Genomic DNA, 23,955 nt, shown 5'->3' with positions numbered 1-23,955 from the left:
GGAACTCAGATCCCTCAAAGAGCCCCTGAAGCAAACCGAACTGAGAACATCTCGAGAGGTTGTCTGAGTTTGGTTCACTTGAATTCCGCTGTCTGGTTCCTTTTTTTAGGGCAATGTGAACACAAAGCTCCCCAGTTTAAAGCTAGGGGCAGAATTTTCATTTTGGATAAATAGCATGCCCAATTTCAACTTCCTGCTACTCATGCCAAGAATATAGGATATGGACATTATTCATAGATTTGGATAGAAAACACTCTGAAGTTTCTAAAAATGTTTGATTCATGTCTGTGAGTAAAACAGAACTTATGTAGCAGGCAAAACCCCGAGGACTAACTGTTCAGATTCTTTTATTTTTCCCCCTCTCTGTTCACTACATTGTCTTTGCCATTGGATATTTAATAGGAACCTATTTTCAGTTCCTACCGCTGCCACACGATGTCGCCAGTCTTCAGAATATGGTTGAGGTTATTCCTTTGTGCTATGAAGAAGTAGGCCAACTCGGAACAGGGGACACTTTTGTGAGTTGCGCAAGACGTGAAAAGCAGTGCTGGTTTCTTTTCGTTCCATTATTGAATACAGATTGCCCCGTCTACAATTTGATAGATTATTAACGTTTAAAAATACCTAACGTTGTATTACAAAAGTAGTTTGAAATATTTTGGCAAAGTTTATAGGCAACTTTTGAAATATTTTGTCGTGCCGTTGCGTTTTTGTAAGCTGTTTTTTTTCTGGATCAAACACGCTTTATAAATGGACATTTTCAATATATATGGACGGAATTAATCGAACAAAAGGACCAATTGTGATGTTTGTGGGACATATTGGAGTGCCAACAAAAGAAGCTCGTCAAAGGTAATGCATCTTTTATATTTTATTTCAGCGTTTTGTGTAGCGCCTGCTATGCTAGCTCCTTTGTTTACTGCTGGTGCAGATGGGTGCAGTCTATCAGATAATAGCTTCTTATGCTTTCGCCGAAAAGCATTTTAAAAATCTGACATGTTGGCTGGATTCACAACGAGTGTCGCTTTAATTGAGTATCTTACATGTGTGATTTAATGAAAGTTTGAATTTTATAGCATTTTATTTGAATCTGGCGCTCTGCATTTCCCCCAGCAATTGGCCAGTTGAGACGCTAGCGTCTCCCCTATCCATAAGAGGTTTTAGTTAACTTGTCATTATTCCCGCACCACACATAGACTACTGCAACACCGTTTCCCCTACCATAACCCCTCACAATAGTGCCACAAAAGAGAGAAGATGATGATGCGCAGGTTCGCGGAAAAAACATGCTTTTTTTTGTTGATATTAATTAGCGATTAATATCCATCCAAGATGGCATAGCAGTCTGTTTGCCTTGTCCTGTCGCATGTATATATATTTTTTTCTTCGTATATACACTGCTCAAAAAAATAAAGGGAACACTTAAACAACACAATGTAACTCCAAGTCAATCACACTTCAGTGAAATCAAACTGTCCACTTAGGAAGCAACACTGATTGACAATAAATTTCACATGCTGTTGTGCAAATGGAATAGACAACAGGTGGAAATGATAGGCAATTAGCAAGACACCCCCAATAAAGGAGTGGTTCTGCAGGTGGTGACCACAGACCACTTCTCAGTTCCTATGCTTCCTGGCTGATGTTTTGGTCACTTTTGAATGCTGGCGGTGCGTTCACTCTAGTGGTAGCATGAGACGGAGTCTACAACCCACACAAGTGGCTCAGGTAGTGCAGGTCATCCAGGATGACACATCAATGCAAGCTGTGGCAAGAAGGTTTGCTGTGTCTGTCAGCGTAGTGTCCAGAGCATGGAGGCGCTACCAGGAGACAGGCCAGTACATCAGGACACGTGGAGGAGGCCGTAGGAGGGCAACAACTCAGCAGCAGGACCGCTACCTCCGCCTTTGTGCAAGGAGGAGCAGGAGGAACACTGCCAGAGCCCTGCAAAATGACCTCCAGCAGGCCACAAATGTGCATGTGTCTGCTCAAACGGTCAGAAACAGACTCCATGAGGGTGGTATGAGGGCCCGACGTCCACAGGTTGGGGTTGTGCTTACAGCCCAACACCGTGCAGGACGTTTCGCCCTGTGCTCTTCACAGATGAAAGCAGGTTCACACTGAGCACATGTGACAGACGTGACAGTCTGGAGACGCAGTGGGGAACGTTCTGCTGCCTGCAACATCCTCCAGCATGACCGGTTTGGCGGTGGGTCAGTCATGGTGTGGGGTGGCATTTCTTTGGGGGGCCGCATAGCCCTCCATGTGCTCGTCAGCGGTAGCCTGACTGCCATTAGGTATTGAGATGAGATCCTCAGACCCCTTGTGAGACCATATGCTGGTGCGGTTGGCCCTGGGTTCCTCCTAATGCAAGACAATGCTAGACCTCATGTGGCTGGAGTGTGTCAGCAGTTCCTGCAAGAGGAAGGCATTGATGCTATGGACTGGCCCGCCCGTTCCCCAGACCTGAATCCAATTGAGCACATCTGGGACATCATGTCTCGCTCCATCCACCAACGCCACATTGCACCACAGACTGTCCAGGAGTTGGCGGATGCTTTAGTCCAGGTCTGGGAGGAGATCCCTCATGAGACCATCCGCCACCTCATCAGGAGCATGCCCAGGCGTTGTAGGGAGGTCATACAGACACCTGGAGGCCACACACACTACTGAGCCTCATTTTGACTTGTTTTAAGGACATTACATCAAAGTTGGATCAGCCTGTAGTGTGGTTTTCCACTTTAATTTTGAGTGTGACTCCAAATTCTTCCATGGGTTGATAAATTTGATTTCCATTGATAATTTTTGTGTGATTTTGTTGTCAGCACATTCAACTATATGAAGAAAAAAGTATTTCATAAGAATATTTCATTCATTCAGATCTAGGATGTGTTATGTTAGTGTTCCCTTCATTTTATTGAGCAGGGTATATTTTAATCTCAATTTACATCTACGGACTGAACATACTCTCCTATAACCCGCCTCACCCAATGTGGTACGGATCTGCTATTTTTTTCACTTTAGAACCGGAACCCCCATCAGAAGCTAGCCAGCTAACTAGCTACTAGTCAGTTAGCCACAGCTAGCAGTCATCACCGTTAACTCGGACATCAGCCAGCCTCAGCCCGGTCAATTCCTGACAGTCTGCACAGCGCGATATCAACCCTTTGCTTTTTTTCTACCACATCTCCTCATCTCCAGATTCCTACCGCAAGCTCTGAACCTTTACACCGGATCATCACAGCTAGCTAGCTGCTATCATGGCTAGTGGCTACTCCTGGCTAACGTCTCTGTCCCGAAGCAAGCACCAGTTATCCTGGAGCTAGCCTCAAGCTCGGCCCATCTCCCGGCTAGCTGAAGAGGTCCATCAGCCAATTCTTGGGCAACAATACCTATTTTTCCAATTGGCCTGGACCCTTTTACTGCCGACACGGAGCCCCGCCGATCCATCACGACTGGTCTGTCGACGTAACCGTCCGAGGGGGTTTTAACAGGCTCCTCCGTCACGACATCCCTCGAAGGCCCATCTGCTAGCCTGTTAGCCCCGGCCCGCTAGCAGTCTAGAGCATATCGGACTGCTTTTTCCTCTACCATATCTCCACATCTCCGGATTCCTCCAGCAAGCTCTGAGCCTTTACACCGGATCATCGCAGCTAACTAGCTGCTATCCGAGTGGCTACTCCTGGCTAACATCTCCGTCCCGAAGCGAGCACCAGTTAGCCTGGAGCAAGCCAGGAGCTAGGCCCATCTCCCAGCTAGCTGAAGAGGTCCATCAGCCAATTCTTGGGCTACAATACCCATTTTGCCAATTGGCCTGGACCCTTATACTCCCGACACAGAGCCCCGCCGATCCATCACGACTGTTCTGCCGACGTAACCGTCCGAGGGAGTTTCAACAGGCTCTTCCGTTGCGACATCCCCCGAAGGCCCTTCTGCGAGCCTGCTAGCCCCGGCCCGCTAGCTGTCTGAATTGCCGTGTCTCCAGCTCACCTAGCTTCTCACTGGACCCTATGAGAACTCAGCTAGATCACTTGGTTAGACTGTAAACTCTCCTTCCAGAGGAGCATCTCCAATCCAAAATTAAATCTAGAATCGGCTTCCTATTTCGCAACAAAGCCTCCGTCACTCATGCTGTAAAACATACCCTTGTAAAACTGACTGTCCTACAGATCCTTGACTTTGGCGATGTCATTTACAAAATAGCCTCCAACACTCTACTCAGCAAATTGGATGTAGTCTATCACAGTGCCATCTGTTTTGTCACCAAAGCCCCATATACTACCCACCACTGCGACCTGTATGCTCTCGTTGCCTGGCCCTCACTACATATTCATCGCCAAACCCACTGGCTCCAGGTCATCTATAAGTCTATGCTAGATAAAGCCCCGCCTTGTCTCAGCTCACTGGTCACCATAGCAACACCCACCCGTATATTTCACTGGTCATCCCCAAAGCCAACACTTACTTTGGCCGCCTTTCCTTCCAGTTCTCTGCTGCCAATGACTGGAACGAATTGCAAAAATCACTGAAGCTGGAGTCTTATATCTCCCTCTCTAACTTTATGCATCAGCTGTCAGAGCAGCTTACCGATCACTGTACCTGTACACAGCCAATCTGTAAATAGCACACCCGACTACCTCATCCCCATATTGTTACTTATCCTCTTGCTCTTTTGCACCCCGGTATCTCTACGTGCACATCATCATCTGCACATCTATCACTCCAGTGTTAATGCTAAATTGTAATTATTTCTTCTCCATGGCCTATTTATTGACTTACCTCCCTAATCTTCTATATTTGCACACACTGTACATAGATTTTTCTATTGTGTTATTGACTGTATGTTTATTTACTCCATGTGTAACTCTGTGTTTTTGTTTTTGTCACACTGCTTTGCTTTATCTTTGCCAGGTCACAGTTGTAAATGAAAACTTGTTCTTAACTGGCCTACCTGGTTAAATAATGGTGAAAAATAAATAAAAGCGATTGTCAAGGATGCACAGAATTTCCTAAATATGTGTGGTATTTTTAGTTACGAATATTTTTTGCAATATGTGACCAAAAGGCTAAGAGAGCTTCATAAACTGTTTATTCGATTGTGGGGGTTGAATAGTGTGAGAACACATCAACATATTTGTTGAGAATCACAACAGGGTACAAAATCAATTCTTCTTCTTAAAGGGTTAGTAGCTTACATTAAGTGTACAATTTTAAATTACAGCATTATTTCATCTGCATTTATTCTGCTGCTATTTATTATGTTATCAATAATATTTACATGGTAATAGTATCTATCTTCTGATTACAATTATTATGTCTTATTTTGTAACTAAATGCAATATATTAGCTTCCAAAATGTATCTGGCTGTGCGATAGCACATTCGGATGGAATGGCTTTTCCTGCACTTTGTAAAAACCTAGAGTGCATTGAAGGAATGTTGGCATGTTTTACTCCAGAGATCACTTTAAAGAGGACTGAGATTGGTTATTTAAAAAATTACTATATGTGAAAACACCCTAATCGTTTCCAACTCAGCAGACAACTTTGAGTCAGTGCAGTGGAAATCAATGGATCTTTTCAGAAGGAGTTTATGTACAATATCATGAAGACGTTAAACATACCTGACACAGAAATCTTTGCACTGGATGTCTGTTCACCAGCAGCGAATGTGTATTGCCCTTCTTCATCCTTCATGGTGTTAATGACAGTCAGGCTGTAATTCTTGCCCTTGGCCTCAATCTTGTGCTTTGGACCAGCTTTGAGTTCTTGTTTCTTGAATGTCCACACAGCGGCAATGCCAGGGTGGGAAACCTCGACTTTAAATGTTATATTCTGGCTCTCTGTGCAAACTTGATCCTCCATATGCTTCACGATATGAATTTCTGTAAAATAACAAAATAGGTTGAATAGGGTCTGTATAAATGGGGTCTGAATGAACTTGCAATACAGTAAAAAAAAACATACTTTCAATAGTCAGTTTACAGCTCGAGCCAGCTTTGCCAACACATAGCTTGTAGGTTCCTTCATCAGAGGCAAAGGTCCTGTGGAATACCAGGTGCTGTTTGGAACCCTTTTCAAGCATCTGGATTCTCTCACTGGGCATCACAAGTTTGTCATTGTGGTACCATTTCACAGAGTAACATCAGCAGCAGAGATTTTAGTCTCAATAACAGCCTTGGTGCCCTCAACTGCGGTAACATCCGTGAGTGGGCTCAAAATTTCAACCGCTGTAAAACAGGGAAAAAATATAATTTAAAAAATCTGGTGATTCACAATATAATTATACCAATATGAATATAGTCAAACTGATAAAAGTTGCTTACTTTGAATGTTCAACTTCCCAGAGGTTGCGATATCCTGAGTTGGGACAAAGAATGAGTATGTTGCAGCATCATCTCTGCTCACATTTTCAACAAGCAGCTTGTGGACCAGTTTGTCGATAACGATGTGGATGCGATTTGTAGCGGAGATTGCTTGGCCATTCTTCATCCATGTTCCCTCAACGTTTTCCTGAGAGAATCGCACTTCTAATTGAGCAATGTCACCCTCGCAGATTGTCAGGTCAGTGAGGGGTTGCATCAGTGTCACAGGGCGCACTGAAGGAACAGACATTGACATTGTTACGCTGTTCATCCCACCTTTTCAACAGTAATGGTTGTCTTGAGAATAAGAGAAGAAGCTAACCACTCTAATAACAAAGTCACAACTCACGTTTCATCTTCAGGGAGGCACTGGTCTGCATATCGTAAATTTTGAATGTATATTTTCCCTGATCTTCTTTCTTGATGTCTTTGACAGACAAGGTATGGCGTCCACGACAGGATGAGGTAACATATTTGCTGCTGGGCGTGATTTCCTTGTCATTGAAGTACCATGTACCTTCAGCATCCTCTCGAGACAATTCTACCTCAAACTCCCCAGAGTAGGTCTCAGGCACTTCAATGTTCTCCAGCCTCTTCACGATTGACAGTGAAGCACCTGCACGATAGGAACATTTTAAGTTAAACAGTTTCAGAATTACTGTTCTATAATTAACATATTCCAACGCCCCTATTTTCACAGTTGAAAATAACTGTTGAAGTCCGTGAAAGTGATATAGTATAGTAAGAAAAACGACCAACCTTCCACATTGAGTCTGGCAGTGGTCCTGATGTGGTCATCTTCAATAACAGCACAACTGTATTCTGCATCGTCCTTCATGTTGATGGTCAGTACAGAAAGGAAATGAACCTTTCTGTCTGAGTGCATCCTGTATTTGTCTCCAGAGAAAATCTCTGCATTGTTCATCAGCCATTTGACTTTAACAAAAGGCTCATTGGTCTCACACTCAAAGGTCGCCATGGTGTCCTTCTCTTTAGCTTCCACATCCTCTAGTTGTTGAGCAAAGTTAATAACTGTCGTGGTTAAAGTGAAACAAAGGAAAGACACATTTAATATGATTTTTTAAGGTAGACAGAACAGTTCTATATATCTTTATACAAAATTACATACAACTTTTAACTATTTGTAGAATACAAGCTTCATATGCATTGAAATAGATAATTTACCTTGCACCAGCAGGAGTGCCTGGCTTGAAGCCTCTCCAGCAATGTTTATGGCTTTGACCATGATGCTAGCAGAGTCTTCTGCTGTGACATCTCTGACCACTAATTCACATACGTGGTCTTCAGGCCAGAACCAGTAAATACGATCTGTCTTCTCCAGTAGGATTCCATTCTTGAACCACTGGCACTCAGGTTCCGGTTTGCCAACAACTCTGACTCTGAAGCGAACTTCCTCGGTCTGAGACACGGTCTGGCTTGCAATGCGTTCCAAGATCTTTGGAGCTTCCATGCTGGGAGAGAGCTGTACTTTCTCTGGTTTGATTGTGGGGATGGTGAGTTTTCCCTCCTCCAAGTCTTTCTTGTTCTTAGCCTCAGACAACATTTTCTGATGGTGAAGCAGTTCTTCCTTCCTCTTCCTAAGCATGTCCTCATAGGACTCATCCTTCTTACGAGACTTGAGCTCCATAGCAGTGATGGCTTCATAATATCCTTCCTCTGTCCTGCGCTTAAATTTGCTCTTCAACTCATCTGTCTCCTCTGTGGACTTCTCATGAATGACTCTTTCAGTCTTCCTCAGTTTGACAACTTCCTTTGGTTGGGCATCAGCAGATCTGTCAACCTTCACAACTTCAAAGCTAATTCTTTCATGTTCAGTAGTGTCATGTGCCTTTGGTTCAGGAATGCGACGGAGAATAGATCTGAAGTCCTCTTTCTGTGTGATCTCTATCTTCACCAGATGCTCAGCTGTGCCCTCAGGGTTCTCTGCTACCACTTTGACATATCCTGCATCATATAACTTGATATCGATAATCTCAAGATAGTAAATGCCATCATAGCGAAGTCTCATTCTCTTGCTCTTTCGAATGAGCTGCTTATTGAGGTACCAGTTGACCTTAGGCATAGGATAACCAATCACTCTGCAACGGAATCTTGCAATGTCACCTTCCAACACTCTTGCTGGCTCGGGAAGAAGGACAATTTCAGGCTTTGACTTCTCTGAATACTCATCTGCAGTGACTCCAGAAGGACCTCCTTCGTGAGCCATGCGCTCCATCTCATCAATTCTGTATATTTCCCTCTTGCCCTCCTCAACAAGGCTCTTCTCATCCTTTACAATGAGTGTAGCTGAGGTCTGGTCAACTCCAAATTTGTTAGTGGCTCTGCAGGTGATAACACCACTGTCTCTGGCATAGGCAACTTCAAAGTCAAGACTACAGTAGCCAAATTCATTAACCATGCGCAATCTGTTAGCAGCTGCAAGGGGTTTGCCATCAAGTAACCACTCAACAACCATAGTGGGGTCACCAATAGGGGTCAGTCTGCATTCAAAGTGGACAGCACCAGAATGCTTCATCCTGACGGAAGTCAGCTTCTTCTTAAACTGCGGTTTCTGCTGCTTGACCTTGTCATATAGGTCAGCCTCCTCCCACTGCTCTTGGCCATAACGTAGATGCAGAGATTCCAACTCTGGAGCTGCAATTTCCTTGGCCTTGTAGGTTCCCTTGGTGATAATGAGTCTCCTCTCCGGTGCAGGTGCAGCAACATCCACTTCAATGTTGACCCTGCAGCGAGTGGTATCTCTTCCAGCTTTGTTAATGGCTGTGGCTGTGTACCAGGCACTATCAGAACTCACAGATTGTGGGATATAGAATTTGGCTTGTCCCTTGAGGCCCTCAATCCTACAACAGACATCATTGTTAGTAAATCAGTACAGCCTTGTAATATAAAGATAGTAATAATATACATATCATAAGGACTGGAGAGGTATTTGGTGCACTTGATGTATATCATAGGCATGTGCACATTGAGATGGCAGGTGGGGAAAAACACATACTTAATATTTGGGTGCTTCTGTGGGGAGATGATGTCACTGTTTTTCAGCCAAACAATGTCAGGCAGGGGGTTTCCGATGGCTTTGACAGCCAACTCAACCAGAGTGCCTTTCTTGACACTGACGTTCTTCAGCTTCTCAATAAACTGGGGTCTGACCAGGTTCTCTTTGGCTGTACATGGAGAAACACACATGAGAACAATGCTATCATTCAACAATGGTTCAGTTCATTCGGAAATGATACACACCCCTTGACTTTTCTACATTTTTTTCTTTTTTTTCTGATCAATCTACACAAATGATCCCATTATGACAAAGCAAAAACTGTTTTTTATAAATGTTTGCACATTTATAAAAAAAAACTACAACTGAAATATCACATTTACATAAGTATTCAGAACATTTCCTCAGTACTTTGTTGAATCACCTTTGGCAGCGATTACAGCCTCAAGCTTTCTTAGGTATGACACTATAACCTTGGCACACCTGCATTTGGAGAGTTTTTCCCATTCAGTTCTGCAGATCCTCTCAAGCTTTGTCAGGTTGGATGGGGAGTGACGCTGCACACCTATTTTCAGGTCTCTGCAGAGATGTTCGATCAGGTTCAAGTTCGGGCTCTGGCTGGGCCACACAAGGAAGCCACTCCTGCGTTGTCTTGGCTGTGTGCTTAGGGCCGTTGTCACGTTGGAAGGTGAACCTTCACCCCAGTCTGAGGTCCTGAGTACTATGGAGCAAGTTTTCATCAAGGATCTCTCTGTACTTTGCTCCGTTTATCTTTCCCTATATCCTGACTAGTCTCCCTGCAGCTGAAAAACATCCCCACAGCATGATGCTGTCACCACCATGCTTCACCGTAGGGATGGTGCCAGGTTTCCTCCAGACGTAACGCTTGGCATTCAGGCCAAAGAGTTCAATCTTGGTTACATCAGAACAGAGAATCTTATTTCTCATGGTCTGAGAGTCTTTAGGTGTCTTTTGGCAAACTCCAAGTAGGCTGTCATGTGCCTTTTACTGAGGAGTGGCTTCTGTCTGGCCACTCTACCATAAAGGCCTGATTGGTGGAGTTCTGCAGAGATGGTTGTCCTTCTGGAAAATTCTCCCATCTTCATAGAGGAACTTTGGAGCCATGTCAGAGTGACCATAGAGTTTTTGGTAACGTCCCTGACCAAGGCCCTTCTCCACCGATTGCTCAGTTTGGCCGGGTGGCCAGCTCTAGGAAGAGTCTTGGTGGTTCCAAACTTCTTCCATTTGAGATTGATAGAGGCTACTGTGTCCTTGGGGACCTTCAATGCTGCAGACATTTTTTGGTACCCTTCCCCAGATCTGTGCCTTGACACAATCCTGTCTCAGAGCTCTACAGACAAATCCTTCAACCTCATGGCTTGGTCTTTGCTATGACATGCACTGTCAACTGTGGGACCTTATATAAACAGGTGTGTCTTTCCAAATCATGTCCAATCAATTGAATTTACCACAGGTGGACTCCAGTCAAGTTGTAAAAACATCTCAAGGATGATCAATGGAAACAGGATTCACCTGAGTTCAATTTTGAGTCTCACAGCAAAATATCTGAATACTTTTTTTTTTTATACATTTACAAAAAATTCAAAAAACCTGTTTTCGCTTTGTCATTATGGGGTATTGTGTGTAAATTGATGAGGAAAATGTCTTATTTATTCGATTTTAGAATAAGGCTATAATGTAAGAGAATGTGGAAAAAGTCAAGGGATCTGAATTCTTTCCGAATGCACTGTATATGACAGGGCTTTTCAATTCTGCCCCTGGAGGGCTGCAAGGAGAGAATGAAAAACAGAAATGTTTCGGCCCTCCAGGACCTACATTGAAAAGCCCTGGTTTATTATGTATCAATACAAACTGACAATTATTTTTTTGCTTTAAAATGAGGAATGAGTATACCAGATACAATACAAAGATCTTACCATCAACTGTAAGTGTTATGGACACAGAGCTTTTCCCAGCTCTGTTTTGAGCAACTACCGTCCACTCCCCAGAGTCATGGGGCGTGGCTGGAACCACAATCAGTGACTGAGTTCCATCTTCCTTCACCACTATCTTGTGGGTGTAATCATTGACAACTTGGTGTCCTGAAAAGAACAAAGAAAGGAATAATAGTTCTAATATTTATTTTATAAAACATATCCTAGACGATGTATCATGTTTTCACATCACTTACCATTGTGGAACCAGAAAGTGTCAGGCATGGGTCTACCAACTACTTTCAGGTCAAATCTGGCAGTCTGCCCTTCAGCACACTTGAATGACTGTGGCTTCAAGACAAACACAGGCTTGTATAGTCTTTCCAGCTGACTCTCATCAGTGTCATCAAGCCTGCTTGCAGGAGAGCGGGCAGGAGAGCGGCTTGTAGAGCGTCCGGGAGAACGCCCGGGAGAGCGGCTTGTAGAGCGTCCGGGAGAACGACTCAGAGATCTTGGGGACTGAGACCTGAGGAAATAAATACCAAAATCAGTGATACTTGGCACATTTTTATGATGTTAAAACAAATATACATTAAAATACATATGGTAATAAAAATCTCACCTAATTCTCTGCATTGCCTGAGGTTCAGGTGTGTAACGCTGAGCTACTGCAATGGCAGTGGGCTCCACATACAGTTTCCCAGAGCTCACAGAATTTCCCTTCATGTTGCTGGCAAATGCTGTGTAAACACCTTCATCTTCTGGCAGCACCACAGGAAGACGCAGGCTGGCTCTACCATCCTGAAGACTCTCCATCTGGTAACGGCCGCCATGATGGATACGCTTGCCATCTTTATACCATACGATCTTTTGAGGGACAAGAAAAACTTGATGACTATATAAAATATACAACATTTTAAATTAAGTGGAATGGACACTTTGTATCAAATAAAAATACATGGTTTCTTTACTACCTTGGGTAGTGGAGTTCCTGCCATTTTGCAGTGGAAAGTGACCCCCATTCCTTCCATGATGCTGTAGTTTTTAACTGGAGTGGCAAAGGCTGACTGTACAGCCTCACGGTCTGCACAAGTCACCATCTCTTCCCGATCCTCAGTCACAATCTGTTGGTATGTAATCTGCAGGATGCGGACCTCAATCTCGTGGATGATCCTCTCCTCAAAGGAAGAAATCTGGAGTTCCTGTAAACACATAGGAATTAAACATGTCTTGTCTCAAAACAAGTGGCTGAGAACAAATACCATAACGTCACAATGATAGCGCACTGCTAGCCTGGGTACCAGTCGATTTGTGCTAACATTCCACTCATTGTACTCCGTGTCAAACAGATTGGTACCCAGGTTAGTGTGTAGTTTTTTTTATACATCCAAATACCTGAGTTCTAACAAAGCTTTGCATCTGTGCCATTCTCTGGATGCACTTCTGGTCGTCATATTCGCTCACAACAACAGGGGAAACATTCGCCTGCACCGTAGTCACTTCAGTATTATAGGTAATTTCATGTTTCTTCATGTATTCTTCGTATTCCCCTGTAAACAACATATACAATGTATAAACAAAAGTTAAGACACACCCAGATATAGTTGGTTTCACAGGCCCAGATATAGAAAATGAGTGTGTCCCAAATTGCACCTGGTTCCCTATGTAATGCACTACTTTTGACCAAGGACCATAGGGCTCTGGTCAAAAGTAGTGCACTACAGTATGTAAGGAACAGAGTGCCATTTAGGATGCATCATATTACTGGATTTGTAGTCCATGAGATTAAACAACATTCTGATTAAAGAGACTGACCTTCCTCCAGCAGACTGGCTGAGGCAGACTCTTCTCCAAGAGGGTTCTTGACAAAGATGGAGTACTCTCCAGCATCATCAGCAAACGTCATGGAGATCTCCAATTTACACACTCCACTCTCCTTATTGTAGTGCACTTTATATCTAATGGATGAATAAGTAATATATTGTAAACAGTACAATTAATTATCAATACACTCTTACAAATGCATAATAGACATTCATTGAAAATGTGTCACAAGTAGGCTACCTGTATCCTGTAGTAAGGGGCACTCCAGTCTTCTTCCAGATAATGTTGGGCTTGTGGCTGCCTCCGATCTGGCACTCAAAGACAACTCTTCCGCCCTCCACCAACTTCTGCACAGTTGGCTTCTTGACAAAGAAGGGAGCGACAGCATCTGCAGTATCTACTGGTGATCCTGCGGTGGTGACATTCACCTCCGACATGGTCTCCTCCTTTGCTTCAACAGCAAAGCTAGAAGGACATTGGAAATATACAGTAATTAGGGCAAATGTATCTCAAAAAGTGCTTGAAATAAGATTAGACTTACAATGAACTTACAGTCGAAACATTAAAACGTTGAGCATAAAAGAACCTTGAAAATCTCTTCTTTTTGAGTGAGGACCCTCTACTAATGAATCTGAAGTAGGATTAGTCCAACTTCTTTCATCCCCATTTGAAAAACTCAAACAGGGAAGATTCACTATGATCTGCTGTAAATTGATTTCATAATGTATGATGAGCAGCATAGAATGATTATGTTTTCCCTTGTCAACATCTAGTACACAATACATAATACCTGCCATGAGTTTGCAAATGTGGTGGTAGAAAATAGTTGGCACTTACTGTTTCTCTTTAGTTGTAAAGTCAAACATAGTGACAGTTCTCTGCTGTGTCATCATTTCCTGCTGTGTCATCTCTTGTGTCATCTCTTCCCTGGTCTCAATCTCCTCAGTTACTAGAAGAAAGAAATGTATACAAGTATTAGCACATTCATAAACCAATACACCCAATTAACCATTTGGCAGTACAGTATTCAACCTCAACAGTAAGTAGTCATTGTGAGAAAAAACTAAACTGCCTGTTTACCTTTGACAAGCAGGTAGCAGGATGTACTGATGGTTCCAGCCTCGCTAGTAGCAGTGCAAGTGAAGCGACCGCTGTCTTCTACGAAGGTCTCGCGGATGACCAGACGGGCACATTTACTCTCATAAGTGATCTGGAAGTCAATGGAGCTCTCAATTCTGTAGTCCTCTCTGAACCACATGATGCCAGGGGCAGGGTGACCAGTGATCTGACATTCCAGAGTCACAGATTCACCCTCAGTCACAGTCACGTTGTTCAAGCCCTGAAAACATTCATTTTTTAAATATACGTATTACAAAATATTGACATAGATGAAGTTAGAAATTATGCTTGAATAGACAACAATAATGTATATATAACCTGAAATAAAGCCACTAGAGAAATACTTACAGCTACAAGAGTAGGTGGCACAACTGGCTCTTCTGCATGGGATGGGACTGCTGCAGTCTCAACAATCTGTTAAAATGCATATAAGTTACAAAAAGTCACAAACAGTACAGTATCTGAACTATGACTTTAGGAGTGGTGAAACATGGGTGAAATGGACGCAAGTTAAGAATTAATCCTAGAAAGAAGAAGATTTGTGACAACAGGTTGGAAACAGATAAATGAAGAGGAAGAAGAGGAGAGCAAGCTAGGTTTTCTTTATGAAGCAAATGGATTCTGAAACAAAGGGGGCGTAGCGTGGCTTCAGCGTTATGGTGAAGAGGAGGTTTACCAATACCAATCAGTGAGGTGAGACTCCACACAGTGTTATTTTAGAGGGCACAACACTCCAGACTACAAACCTTTGTTTCCAAAGTCTTATACATTTGCTCCATTCCCCCTGTAAACCTAGCGCCTATCTCAGTCTGTCACTGATTGTCGAAATCATCTTTTGAGCAACATGTGCAGAGGTAGAGGATAACTCTTTCTGCAGTGTGGCAATAGCAGAACCTGCTACTGAAACCTGACCCAAACCAAGGAAAATACCATTATCATCACGAATCAGAACAAAGCATTAAGATATTGCCTGCTTTGTTTAGCAATATTAAGGACGATCACTTAAAAATATAATGGAATGGATAACAATGTACAATGTACGGATGAAGGGAGCATTCAAATAAAAAACAGAAATACCTTATTTACATAAGTATTCAGACCCTTTGCTATGAGACTCAAAATCTATCTCCATTGATCATCCTTGAGATGTTTCTACAACTTGATTGGTGTCCACCTGTGGTAAATTCAACTGATTGGATGTGATTTGGAAAGGCACACACCTGTCTACATGAGGTCCCACAGTTGACAGTGGACGTCAGAGCAAAAAACAAGCCATGAGGTCAAGGGAACCGCTGTAAAGCTCCAAGAAAAGATTGTAACGAGGCACAGATCTGGGGAAGGGTACCAAAAAATGTCTCCAGCATTGAAAGGTCCCCGAGAACACAGTGGCCTCCATCATTCTTAAATGGAAGAAGTTTGGCACCACCACGACTCTTCCTAGAGCTGGCTGCCCGGCCAAACTGAGCAATCGGGGGAGGACCTTGGCCAGGGAGGTGACCAAGAACCCAATGGTGACTCTGACAGAGCTCCAGAGTTTCTCTGTGGAGATGGGAGAACCTTCCAGAAGGACAACCATCTCTGCAGCACTCCACCAATCAGGTCTTTATGGTAGAGCGGCCAGATAGAAGACACTCCTTAGTAAAAAGCACATGACAGCCCACTTGGAATTTGCCAAAAGGTCCCTAAAGACTCTCAGTCCATGAGAAACAAGATTCTCTGTTCTGATGAAACCAAGATTGAAATCTTTAGCCTGAATGCCAAGAGTCACGTCCGGGGGAAACCTGGCACCATCCCTACCGTGAAGCGTGGTAGTGGCAGCATCATGTTGTGGGGATGTACAGTCGTGGCCAAAACTTTTGAGAATTACACAAATATTAATTTCCACAAAGTTTGCTGCTTCAGTGTCTTTAGATATTTCTGTCAGATGTTACTATGGAATACTGAAGTATAATTACAAGCATTTCATAAGTGTCAAAGGCTTTTATTGACATTTACATGAAGTTGATGCAGAGTCAATATTTGCAGTGTTTACCCTTCTTTTTCAAGACCTCTGCAATCCGCCCTGGCATGCTGTCAATTAACTTCTGGGCCACATCCTGACTGATGGCAGCCCATTATTGCATAATCAATGCTTGGAGTTTGTCAGAATTTGTGGGTTTTTGTTTGTCCACTCGCCTCTTGAGGATTGACCACAAGTTCTCAATGGGATTAAAGTCTGGGGAGTTTCCTAGCCATGGACCCAAAATATTGATGTTTTGTTCCCCAAGCCACGTAGTTATCACTTTTGCCTTATGGCAAGGTGCTCCATCATGCTGGAAAAGGCATTGTTCGTCACCAAACTGTTCCTGGATGGTTGCGAGAAGTTGCTCTCTGAGGATATGTTGGTACCATTCTTTATTCATGGATGTGTTCTTAGGCAAAACTGTGAGTGAGACCACTCCCTTGGCTGAGAAGCAACCCCACACATGAATGGTCTCAGGATGCTTTACTGTTGGCATGACACGGGACTGATGGTAGCGCTCACCTTGTCTTCTCCGGACAAGCTTTTTTCCAGATTCCCGGGAAAATCGGAAAGGGGATTCATCAGAGAAAATGACTTTACCCCAGTCCTCAGCAGTCCAATCCCTGTACCTTTTGCAGAATATCAGTCTGTCCCCAATGTTTTTCCTGGAGAGAAGTGGCTTCTTTGCCACTCCAAAAGTCTTCGCCTCACTGTGCGTGCAGATGCACTCACACCTGCCTGCTGCCATTCCTGAGCAAGCTCTGCAATTGTGGTGCCTCGATCCTGCAGCTGAATCAACTTTAGGAGACGGTCCTGGCGCTTTCTGGACTTTCTTGGGTGCCCTGAAGCCTTCTTCACAACAATTGAACCGCTCTCCTTGAAGTTCTTGATAATCCGATAAATGGTTGATTTTGGTGCAATCTTACTGGCAGCAGTATCCTTGCCTGTGAAGCCCTTTTTGTGCAAAGCAATGATGACGGCACGTGTTTCCTTGCAGGTAACCATGGTTGACAGACGAAGAACAATGATTCCAAGCACCACCCTCCTTTTGAAGCTTCCAATCTGTTATTCGAACTCAATCAGCATGACAGAGTGATCTCCAGACTTGTCCTCGACAACACTCACACACACCTGTGTTAACGAGAGAATCACTGACATGATGTCAGCTGGTCCTTTTGTGGCAGGGCTGAAATGCAGTGGAAATGTGATTTTGGGGATTCAGTTAATTTGCATGGCAAAGAGGGACTTTGCAATTAATTGCAATTAATTTGATCACTTTTCATATCATTCTGGAGTATATGCAAATTGCCATCATACAAACTGAGGCAGCAGACTTTGTGAAAATGAATATTTGTGTCATTCTCAAAACTTTTGGCCACAACTTTATTTCAGCGGCAGGGACTGGGAGACTAGTCAGGATTGAGGGAAAGATGAAGGGAGCAAAGTACAGAGAGATCCTTGATGAAAACCTGCTCCAGAGCGCTCAGGACCTCAGAATGGGGTGAAGGTTTACCTTCCAACAGGACAACGACTCTTAGCACACAGCCAAGACGACACAGGTGTAGCTTCGGGACAACTCTCTGAATTAACTTGAGCGGCCCAGCTCGAGCCCGGACTCGAAATCGATCGAACATCTCTGTAGAGACCTGGAAATGTAGAGACCCCATCCAACCTGGCAAAGCTTGAGGGGATCTGCAGGGAAGAATGGGAGAAACTCCCCAAATACAGGTGTGCCAAGCGTATAGCGTCATACCCAAGAAGACAAGGCTGTCATCGCTGCGAAATGTGTTTCAACAAAGTACTGAGTAAAGGGTCTGAATACTTATGTACATGTGATATTTCAGTTTTTTATTTTAAATAAATGTGCAAAAATGTCTAAAAACTTGTTTTTGCTTTGTTATTATGGGGTATTGTGTGTAGATTGATGAGGGGGGAAAAACAATTTAATACATTTTAGAATAAGGCTGTAACGAAACAAAATGTGGAAAAAGTCTAAACTTTCTGAATGCACTGTATACTAACTGAAGCACTACAACAATTGTATACCACTGCTGGCCTGATTTGACCTATGCTTACCTCATAGCTATGGTCAGGTTCAGGAACCATAACTTTTGAAACTGTGAAATGTGGAATTGGGGATGGCGCAGGAGCTGCATCCACGTGGGCGATAGTAGTTTCTGTACCTCTTTGTATCTAAAGTAACCAACAGAGTGTGGATAGAATGAGGACAATAAACTCAATGCAGAAATTAGAATAACAAGCAGGACATTACATATAATGTTATCGGAGACAACTTGGCAATAAGCATCTTTTCATAATAAAAAGATAGCAAACCTGGGTTACATGAATACTCTGGTCATCAGCTGTTGTTTGAATTGCCATTGGTGGTATCATTGGTATATGCACAGCCTCAGTTGTCACTGTGACTTGTTGCTCAGTGGTAGACAGCATTGACTGCTGTTTTAAATCAGATTCATAAGTTTCCTCTCCAGCATGACCCTTCTCTCCATGCATTGGCTTCCGAACACGTGCTTGGTCAACAGCAGCAACAACTGTAGCCTTTGCCTCCGCTTTTTTCCCACCCTCAACCTTTGAGACAACAAGCAGTGAATGTCATCGAGCACATAGATCATACACATCATCCATGGCAGCAGTCACTTCAACAGCAAACAGATTCACATTCTGATTACAAACACTTTGGACAAACTCCACACAACCTGTATATAAAACAAGTCTTGATGTGCATTACCTGGTAATAACATGTCATCGTTAAAGCATGGAATCGTGTTAGTTCGAGTAGGTTGTGTAATATTGAAAATGAATCATGCAGGTGCACAATAGAATTATCAAGGATCTGCTCAACAGACTTGTGTGCACTCGGACACGTGCTAAACAGATTTGAGACCGAAATTTCCTCTTCTAATCGGTATGTTCAAAATACGGACCTAAATCACTGCCTTAAGTGCAGAGAAAATAGGTTCATGCAGTGACTTCAATTTAAATAGTGCCAACATACTGTATAGTTGATGTGAGCGATTTGGGAAAGTGCTCAGAGAAGTAAAGAAAACAATACAGTACGTGCAATCTTTAAGCTTCCTGCCTCTTGGTTGTCATCATACATGTGACAGTGGAGATTTCCATTTCTCTGTGCTGTAGCACAGCGTCATCAGTGCGTGTCTCTATCGCTGTTTCAACCGCTATAGAGTCTGGCATGTTCTACATTATGAACTGGCCAGGGGCAGGATAGTTATAGAGTATATTAGGTGTATAAATAATGATAATATTAATAACACATATCAACATTAGAGGAGAGCTCAACACACCAAAGGGAATGTGAAAAATGAACTATAAGGAATGTTACAAAATCACAGATGGTTGTGAGGTCAAATATGTGGGTACGGGGAAAAGACACCAATTTAACATGGAAAACTGTCTATGTTTATCAGGGATAATGTTATTAAGCGTGAGTGGGGTCTACCAATGTGGGCTGTGGTGACAGAAGAAAGGGAAATAAATAAATAATGGAAGTGAAGGGAAGGACGACAGGGTTGTACTTTTTAATGAATGAACTACCTGTTCCCTTGTTGTGGACATTAACACCACAGTAGAAGAGGTGCTAAAGGTGCTGTGTCTCTGGACCGGGCTGCACCACCGGCACCGGCTCTGGCACCGGCTCTGGCACCGGCTCTGGCACCGGCTCTGGTGTATAACCAGCAGACTTGCGGCTGCAAGCTTGGTCCACAGCTGCTACCACAGTAGCTACAGCAATGCTTTTATCATCCACCTCATGCTGTGCCTCCTAGCATACATTAGTACCGTTAGGATCCAATCAAAGTCATTATCAGTTTTATTGATAATAGCTGCATACACATGTCACTATCACCTTATTGATAATAGATGCAATCTTAAATAGCTACAATCATCACATCTCTAGAGGGCTGGATCATTACTTTCTAAATTCAGACAACCGAGCCTAAGCCATGTTTGATCCAAAAATACATCCATGAAGTCAAATATTCATTGTACAGGATATTTGAACTGATTTAGGCCCGTTTCCCCAAAAAGAAAGCTAATCAGCGAATGAAAGCCGTTCACAATCTTACCTTATGAACGCTCATGCACATACACCAATCAGCCTCAAGATGTTTCTGCCACAGAGAGAGTTGAGAGAGGGGCTCCTATGAAATAGGAATTTCCTTACCTCTCTCACAGCGACACCAGATACAGCGGCACCAGTCATTTGCGATCCATAAGAGCCCTCCCAGTGCTGCTCCATGTGAACCTGGGTGGCAGACATGGAGGCCTGGGCATGGGTGGCAGACATGGAGGCCTGGGCATGGGTGGCAGACATGGAGGCCTGGGCATGGGTGGCAGACATGGAGGCCTGGGCATGGGTGGCAGACATGGAGGCCTGGGCATGGGTGGCAGACATGGAGGCCTGGGCATGGGTGGCACTAGAAGTCCTGCTGCTGGAATAGCTGCTGGAACCTTCCACCAAGTCTCCCTGCTTCCATGGTGGGGGGACATTAGGACCATGGGCTACCTTTTTCCGTGTGGTCAGTGGGGATTTAACTGGTCTGATTGGGGACACAGACAGTCTTGATGAGGGGGATACAGGCCTGTGTTAAACAAAGAGACAGAAAATACCAAAACATTTAAAAATGTGTAGTATTCATATATTACCAAAATGGTGTTTTGTTAATAGACAAATAAGTAAGTAATATGTTTATTATGTAATTACTGTTTTATAAGGTAATTTCTAGGGAGCCTAAATACCAGGTCATTTCTGTATTATAAAATAACCATGGTCTTATTCCCTATGGAGATTGAGGCAATGAAACACTTTATTTTATGTAGGATTGATATAAAGTGTTTTACCTGACAGGGGCCGGAGTGGGCACCTTGACACGTCTCACAGGTGATGGTGACTGATGACGTCCCCCTGCAACCCTGGCTGCAAGAGATGGAGGTGCTGGGGACTTGGAGGTTGAGGTTGGCTTTGGAGGCACACGTGGTGGGGTCATGTGTGCTTGGTGGCTCACTACACCACCTTCAACATGCATTTGCATGGATGAGGATTCAAAACGAGCATCCATACTCTGAAAATAAAACAACAGAAAAGGTTAGTGTTTTATCTGAATGATAGATAGCGTCAACAGACAGACAGAGATAAAAATGTCATGTCTATTTATGTCTATTCATGTCTATTTACCCTTGTCTCAACTCTGGTCTGAGAGGAGGCTGACACAACAGTTTTGGACTTCTTGGCAGGCACAGTTTCTCCCCCTTGACAGAAACAAATATAAATATGAATTATCCATAAAATTATTGAACATGATGACAACATGTTGTAAATCAAATTCAGTTTAGGCTACATGTCAATATGGATTTCACTGCCCACGGGCCCTTTGAGCCTATCACAGTTTCCATTCAGTTTCAATGCATTGGCTCATTGAAGGCCTACTTAATATATTTACAGTTACTTAACGTTATTTCTGCAGTCATTAATCAAATTGATAGAGTCACTCTGACCCTGAAGGGGTTCCAGATTTGAGTTGTATCAGCTTGAAAAAGTAATGGAATACACCCACTAAGCCACACCTCCAATATCATTTCCCAGTGCGCCTTGCCTTTTTGAGTGAATTGTAGAGTTAGTGACGGAATGAATTCATGTTCAGTCCTGCAGCCTTTAGAAAATGAGTTAATAGGCACATGTTATAATTATAATAAGTTCTCTATGATAATACATTACATATTTCATGAAGTCTTATTTTGAGACCTAGCTTTACTCTAATACAGGTGCCTTGAAACTCATGAATTACAGGCAACATCAGGCCTGCAAGTAGGGGTGCAAACTTCTGGCAACTTTCCCAAAATGTTCATATTTTCAAAATAATCCTGGTTGAAGGATTTCCAGGAATCTTGCAACTGGGATTTCTGGAAAACCTAAAAATGTACCTGAATTTCTCAACCCTTCCTGCAAGTCACATTATGCTGGCTTGCAAAGTGATGTGTAATTCCTAAATCCAGCCAGAGTTAGGATATCCAACAGTTGATATTTGTATCATAATGACTGCCAGGGTTAGGAACAGTGTGAGGAGACTACATAAGACATTTCATATGGAACAACCATTTCAGTAACAGGTAAAAAACAAAACAAAATAATTATGCTATTTGTTTAGAAAAATGTATGTGATAAATATCATGCTACACAAAGATAAATAAATCACTCAATATACATGCAAATACACAGATATTAAAAACAATTCGGTAGAGCATGCTGGGGAAAAAGTTAACTTAAAAAATAGAGTTGATGTGACTTCTCAATTAGTTTAGAGTCTGTACCACATAAACATTTAAAGTAATAATGACTGAGTTCAACTCACTAGAAGTATTTGAGTTAAAAATGCCTTAGAGTGTAGGTAGTCACCTTTCTAGGCTAGATTAATTATATTTTCTGTTCAAAAAACAGCAAGGAAATGCACAATTAAATCATTGAAACAGGAATTATCTTGTAACCCAGAGAAGGCTGTTACAATGGCGTATTTCCAAAAGCCCAAACACGCTAAAATGTGTCGCAGGCAATATGGTTGGAGCACGGCAAATTTAAGGACAGAACATGTTGCCCATAATCACACACCACAAATCAACTGGATCAACTTTATCTCACCTTGAACCAGTAGTTCAGCAGTGGAGGTAGCCCGTCCACTGCTGTTTGAAGCATTTACAGAGTAAGTTCCAGAATCCTCTGGGAAGGCTTCGGCAATCAACAAACTGTAAAGGTCTCCTTCTTGAACAATCTGAAAGTCAGCAGAGCTCTGTATCTCAGCTCCCTCTCTGTAGAACTTTACCACAGGTGTAGGGATTCCTGCAACACGAACATCCAGTCTCACTTGGCTTCCTTGTCTCACGGTCATACTCTGAAGTCTCTGAATAAAGTTGGGCTGCGCGGTCTCCGCTGTAATAATAAATTAAATGGAAATATATGTTTTTTAAAATGTGATTTAAAAAAAAAATTTAAGTGGTGGAAGTGAGCAGCACCACAGATGTCCATTGGCTAGGGTAGACGGGGGCAAATGCAACTGGTGGAGACCAGGGGAAATTGTAACACTATTTGTCTTAATTTTCATTCGGCCTACCCAGAGACCACTTATACCAGTCACTTTTTAAATAGGAAACTTACATCTATCTACTTATCATTCACCATGTAGGGTAAAGGTCGCTACGGAAGATGTTTGGATCACAATATAGATTTTAATCCAAATTGTCCGACATTACATTTGCTCCTAAGCCCGGGGTCAGTGGTAGCAGTAGACATGGTGGTCAATTATAACAGTTTCCCGATTTCAATATTGGATGTGTAAAATGTAAACAACATGGCAGCTACCACTCTCATCATTGCAAATGAGTGCTGTTATTTGAACAATTCTGTAAAGTAGCGAGCAATGAAGGCCTACAGTACTGGTGGTCAGTCACTTGGACAGGCTGCTTTTAAGAGCTTTATTCATAATGAATACTATGCTATCTTTGGCTGCCCTTCATGTTTGCAGCCATGATTACTCTTAGTGTGATGCAAGACATTGTCTAAAAGTGCAAGCCAAAGCGTTGGCTATCTAGAACAACCTCAAATAACACCACTGTTTTATCAAGTGGCCCAAGCAAGAGGCCCTGAAAGACCCCTGAGTTTTTGCAGAAGA

At 42.9% G+C, this 23,955-nt stretch overlaps 1 protein-coding gene across 1 annotated transcript in view; it reads right to left on the bottom strand.

Annotated features, from left to right (window-relative positions):
- Positions 1-23,955, bottom strand: part of LOC135546846 (titin-like) — a 174,075-nt gene that overhangs the window by 148,968 nt on the left and 1,152 nt on the right. The window contains 27 exon segments of the mRNA XM_064975418.1: positions 5,623-5,883; positions 5,966-6,136; positions 6,139-6,228; positions 6,325-6,597; positions 6,713-6,979; positions 7,123-7,400; positions 7,545-9,224; positions 9,380-9,548; positions 11,317-11,481; positions 11,571-11,839; positions 11,936-12,180; positions 12,288-12,515; positions 12,709-12,863; positions 13,129-13,271; positions 13,378-13,602; positions 14,002-14,086; positions 14,218-14,476; positions 14,605-14,670; positions 14,724-14,779; positions 15,073-15,153; positions 18,325-18,451; positions 18,680-18,847; positions 19,911-20,057; positions 20,460-20,877; positions 21,137-21,357; positions 21,471-21,544; positions 22,929-23,216. Of these exon segments, the coding sequence (XP_064831490.1) occupies positions 5,623-5,883; positions 5,966-6,136; positions 6,139-6,228; positions 6,325-6,597; positions 6,713-6,979; positions 7,123-7,400; positions 7,545-9,224; positions 9,380-9,548; positions 11,317-11,481; positions 11,571-11,839; positions 11,936-12,180; positions 12,288-12,515; positions 12,709-12,863; positions 13,129-13,271; positions 13,378-13,602; positions 14,002-14,086; positions 14,218-14,476; positions 14,605-14,670; positions 14,724-14,779; positions 15,073-15,153; positions 18,325-18,451; positions 18,680-18,847; positions 19,911-20,057; positions 20,460-20,877; positions 21,137-21,357; positions 21,471-21,544; positions 22,929-23,216 (6,609 nt within the window).

Source organism: Oncorhynchus masou, chromosome 10 (assembly GCF_036934945.1).
Source record: "Oncorhynchus masou masou isolate Uvic2021 chromosome 10, UVic_Omas_1.1, whole genome shotgun sequence".
NCBI lineage: Eukaryota > Metazoa > Chordata > Actinopteri > Salmoniformes > Salmonidae > Oncorhynchus > Oncorhynchus masou.
Note: the sequence above shows the minus strand (reverse complement) of the source record. Positions and strands in the feature narration are given on the sequence as shown.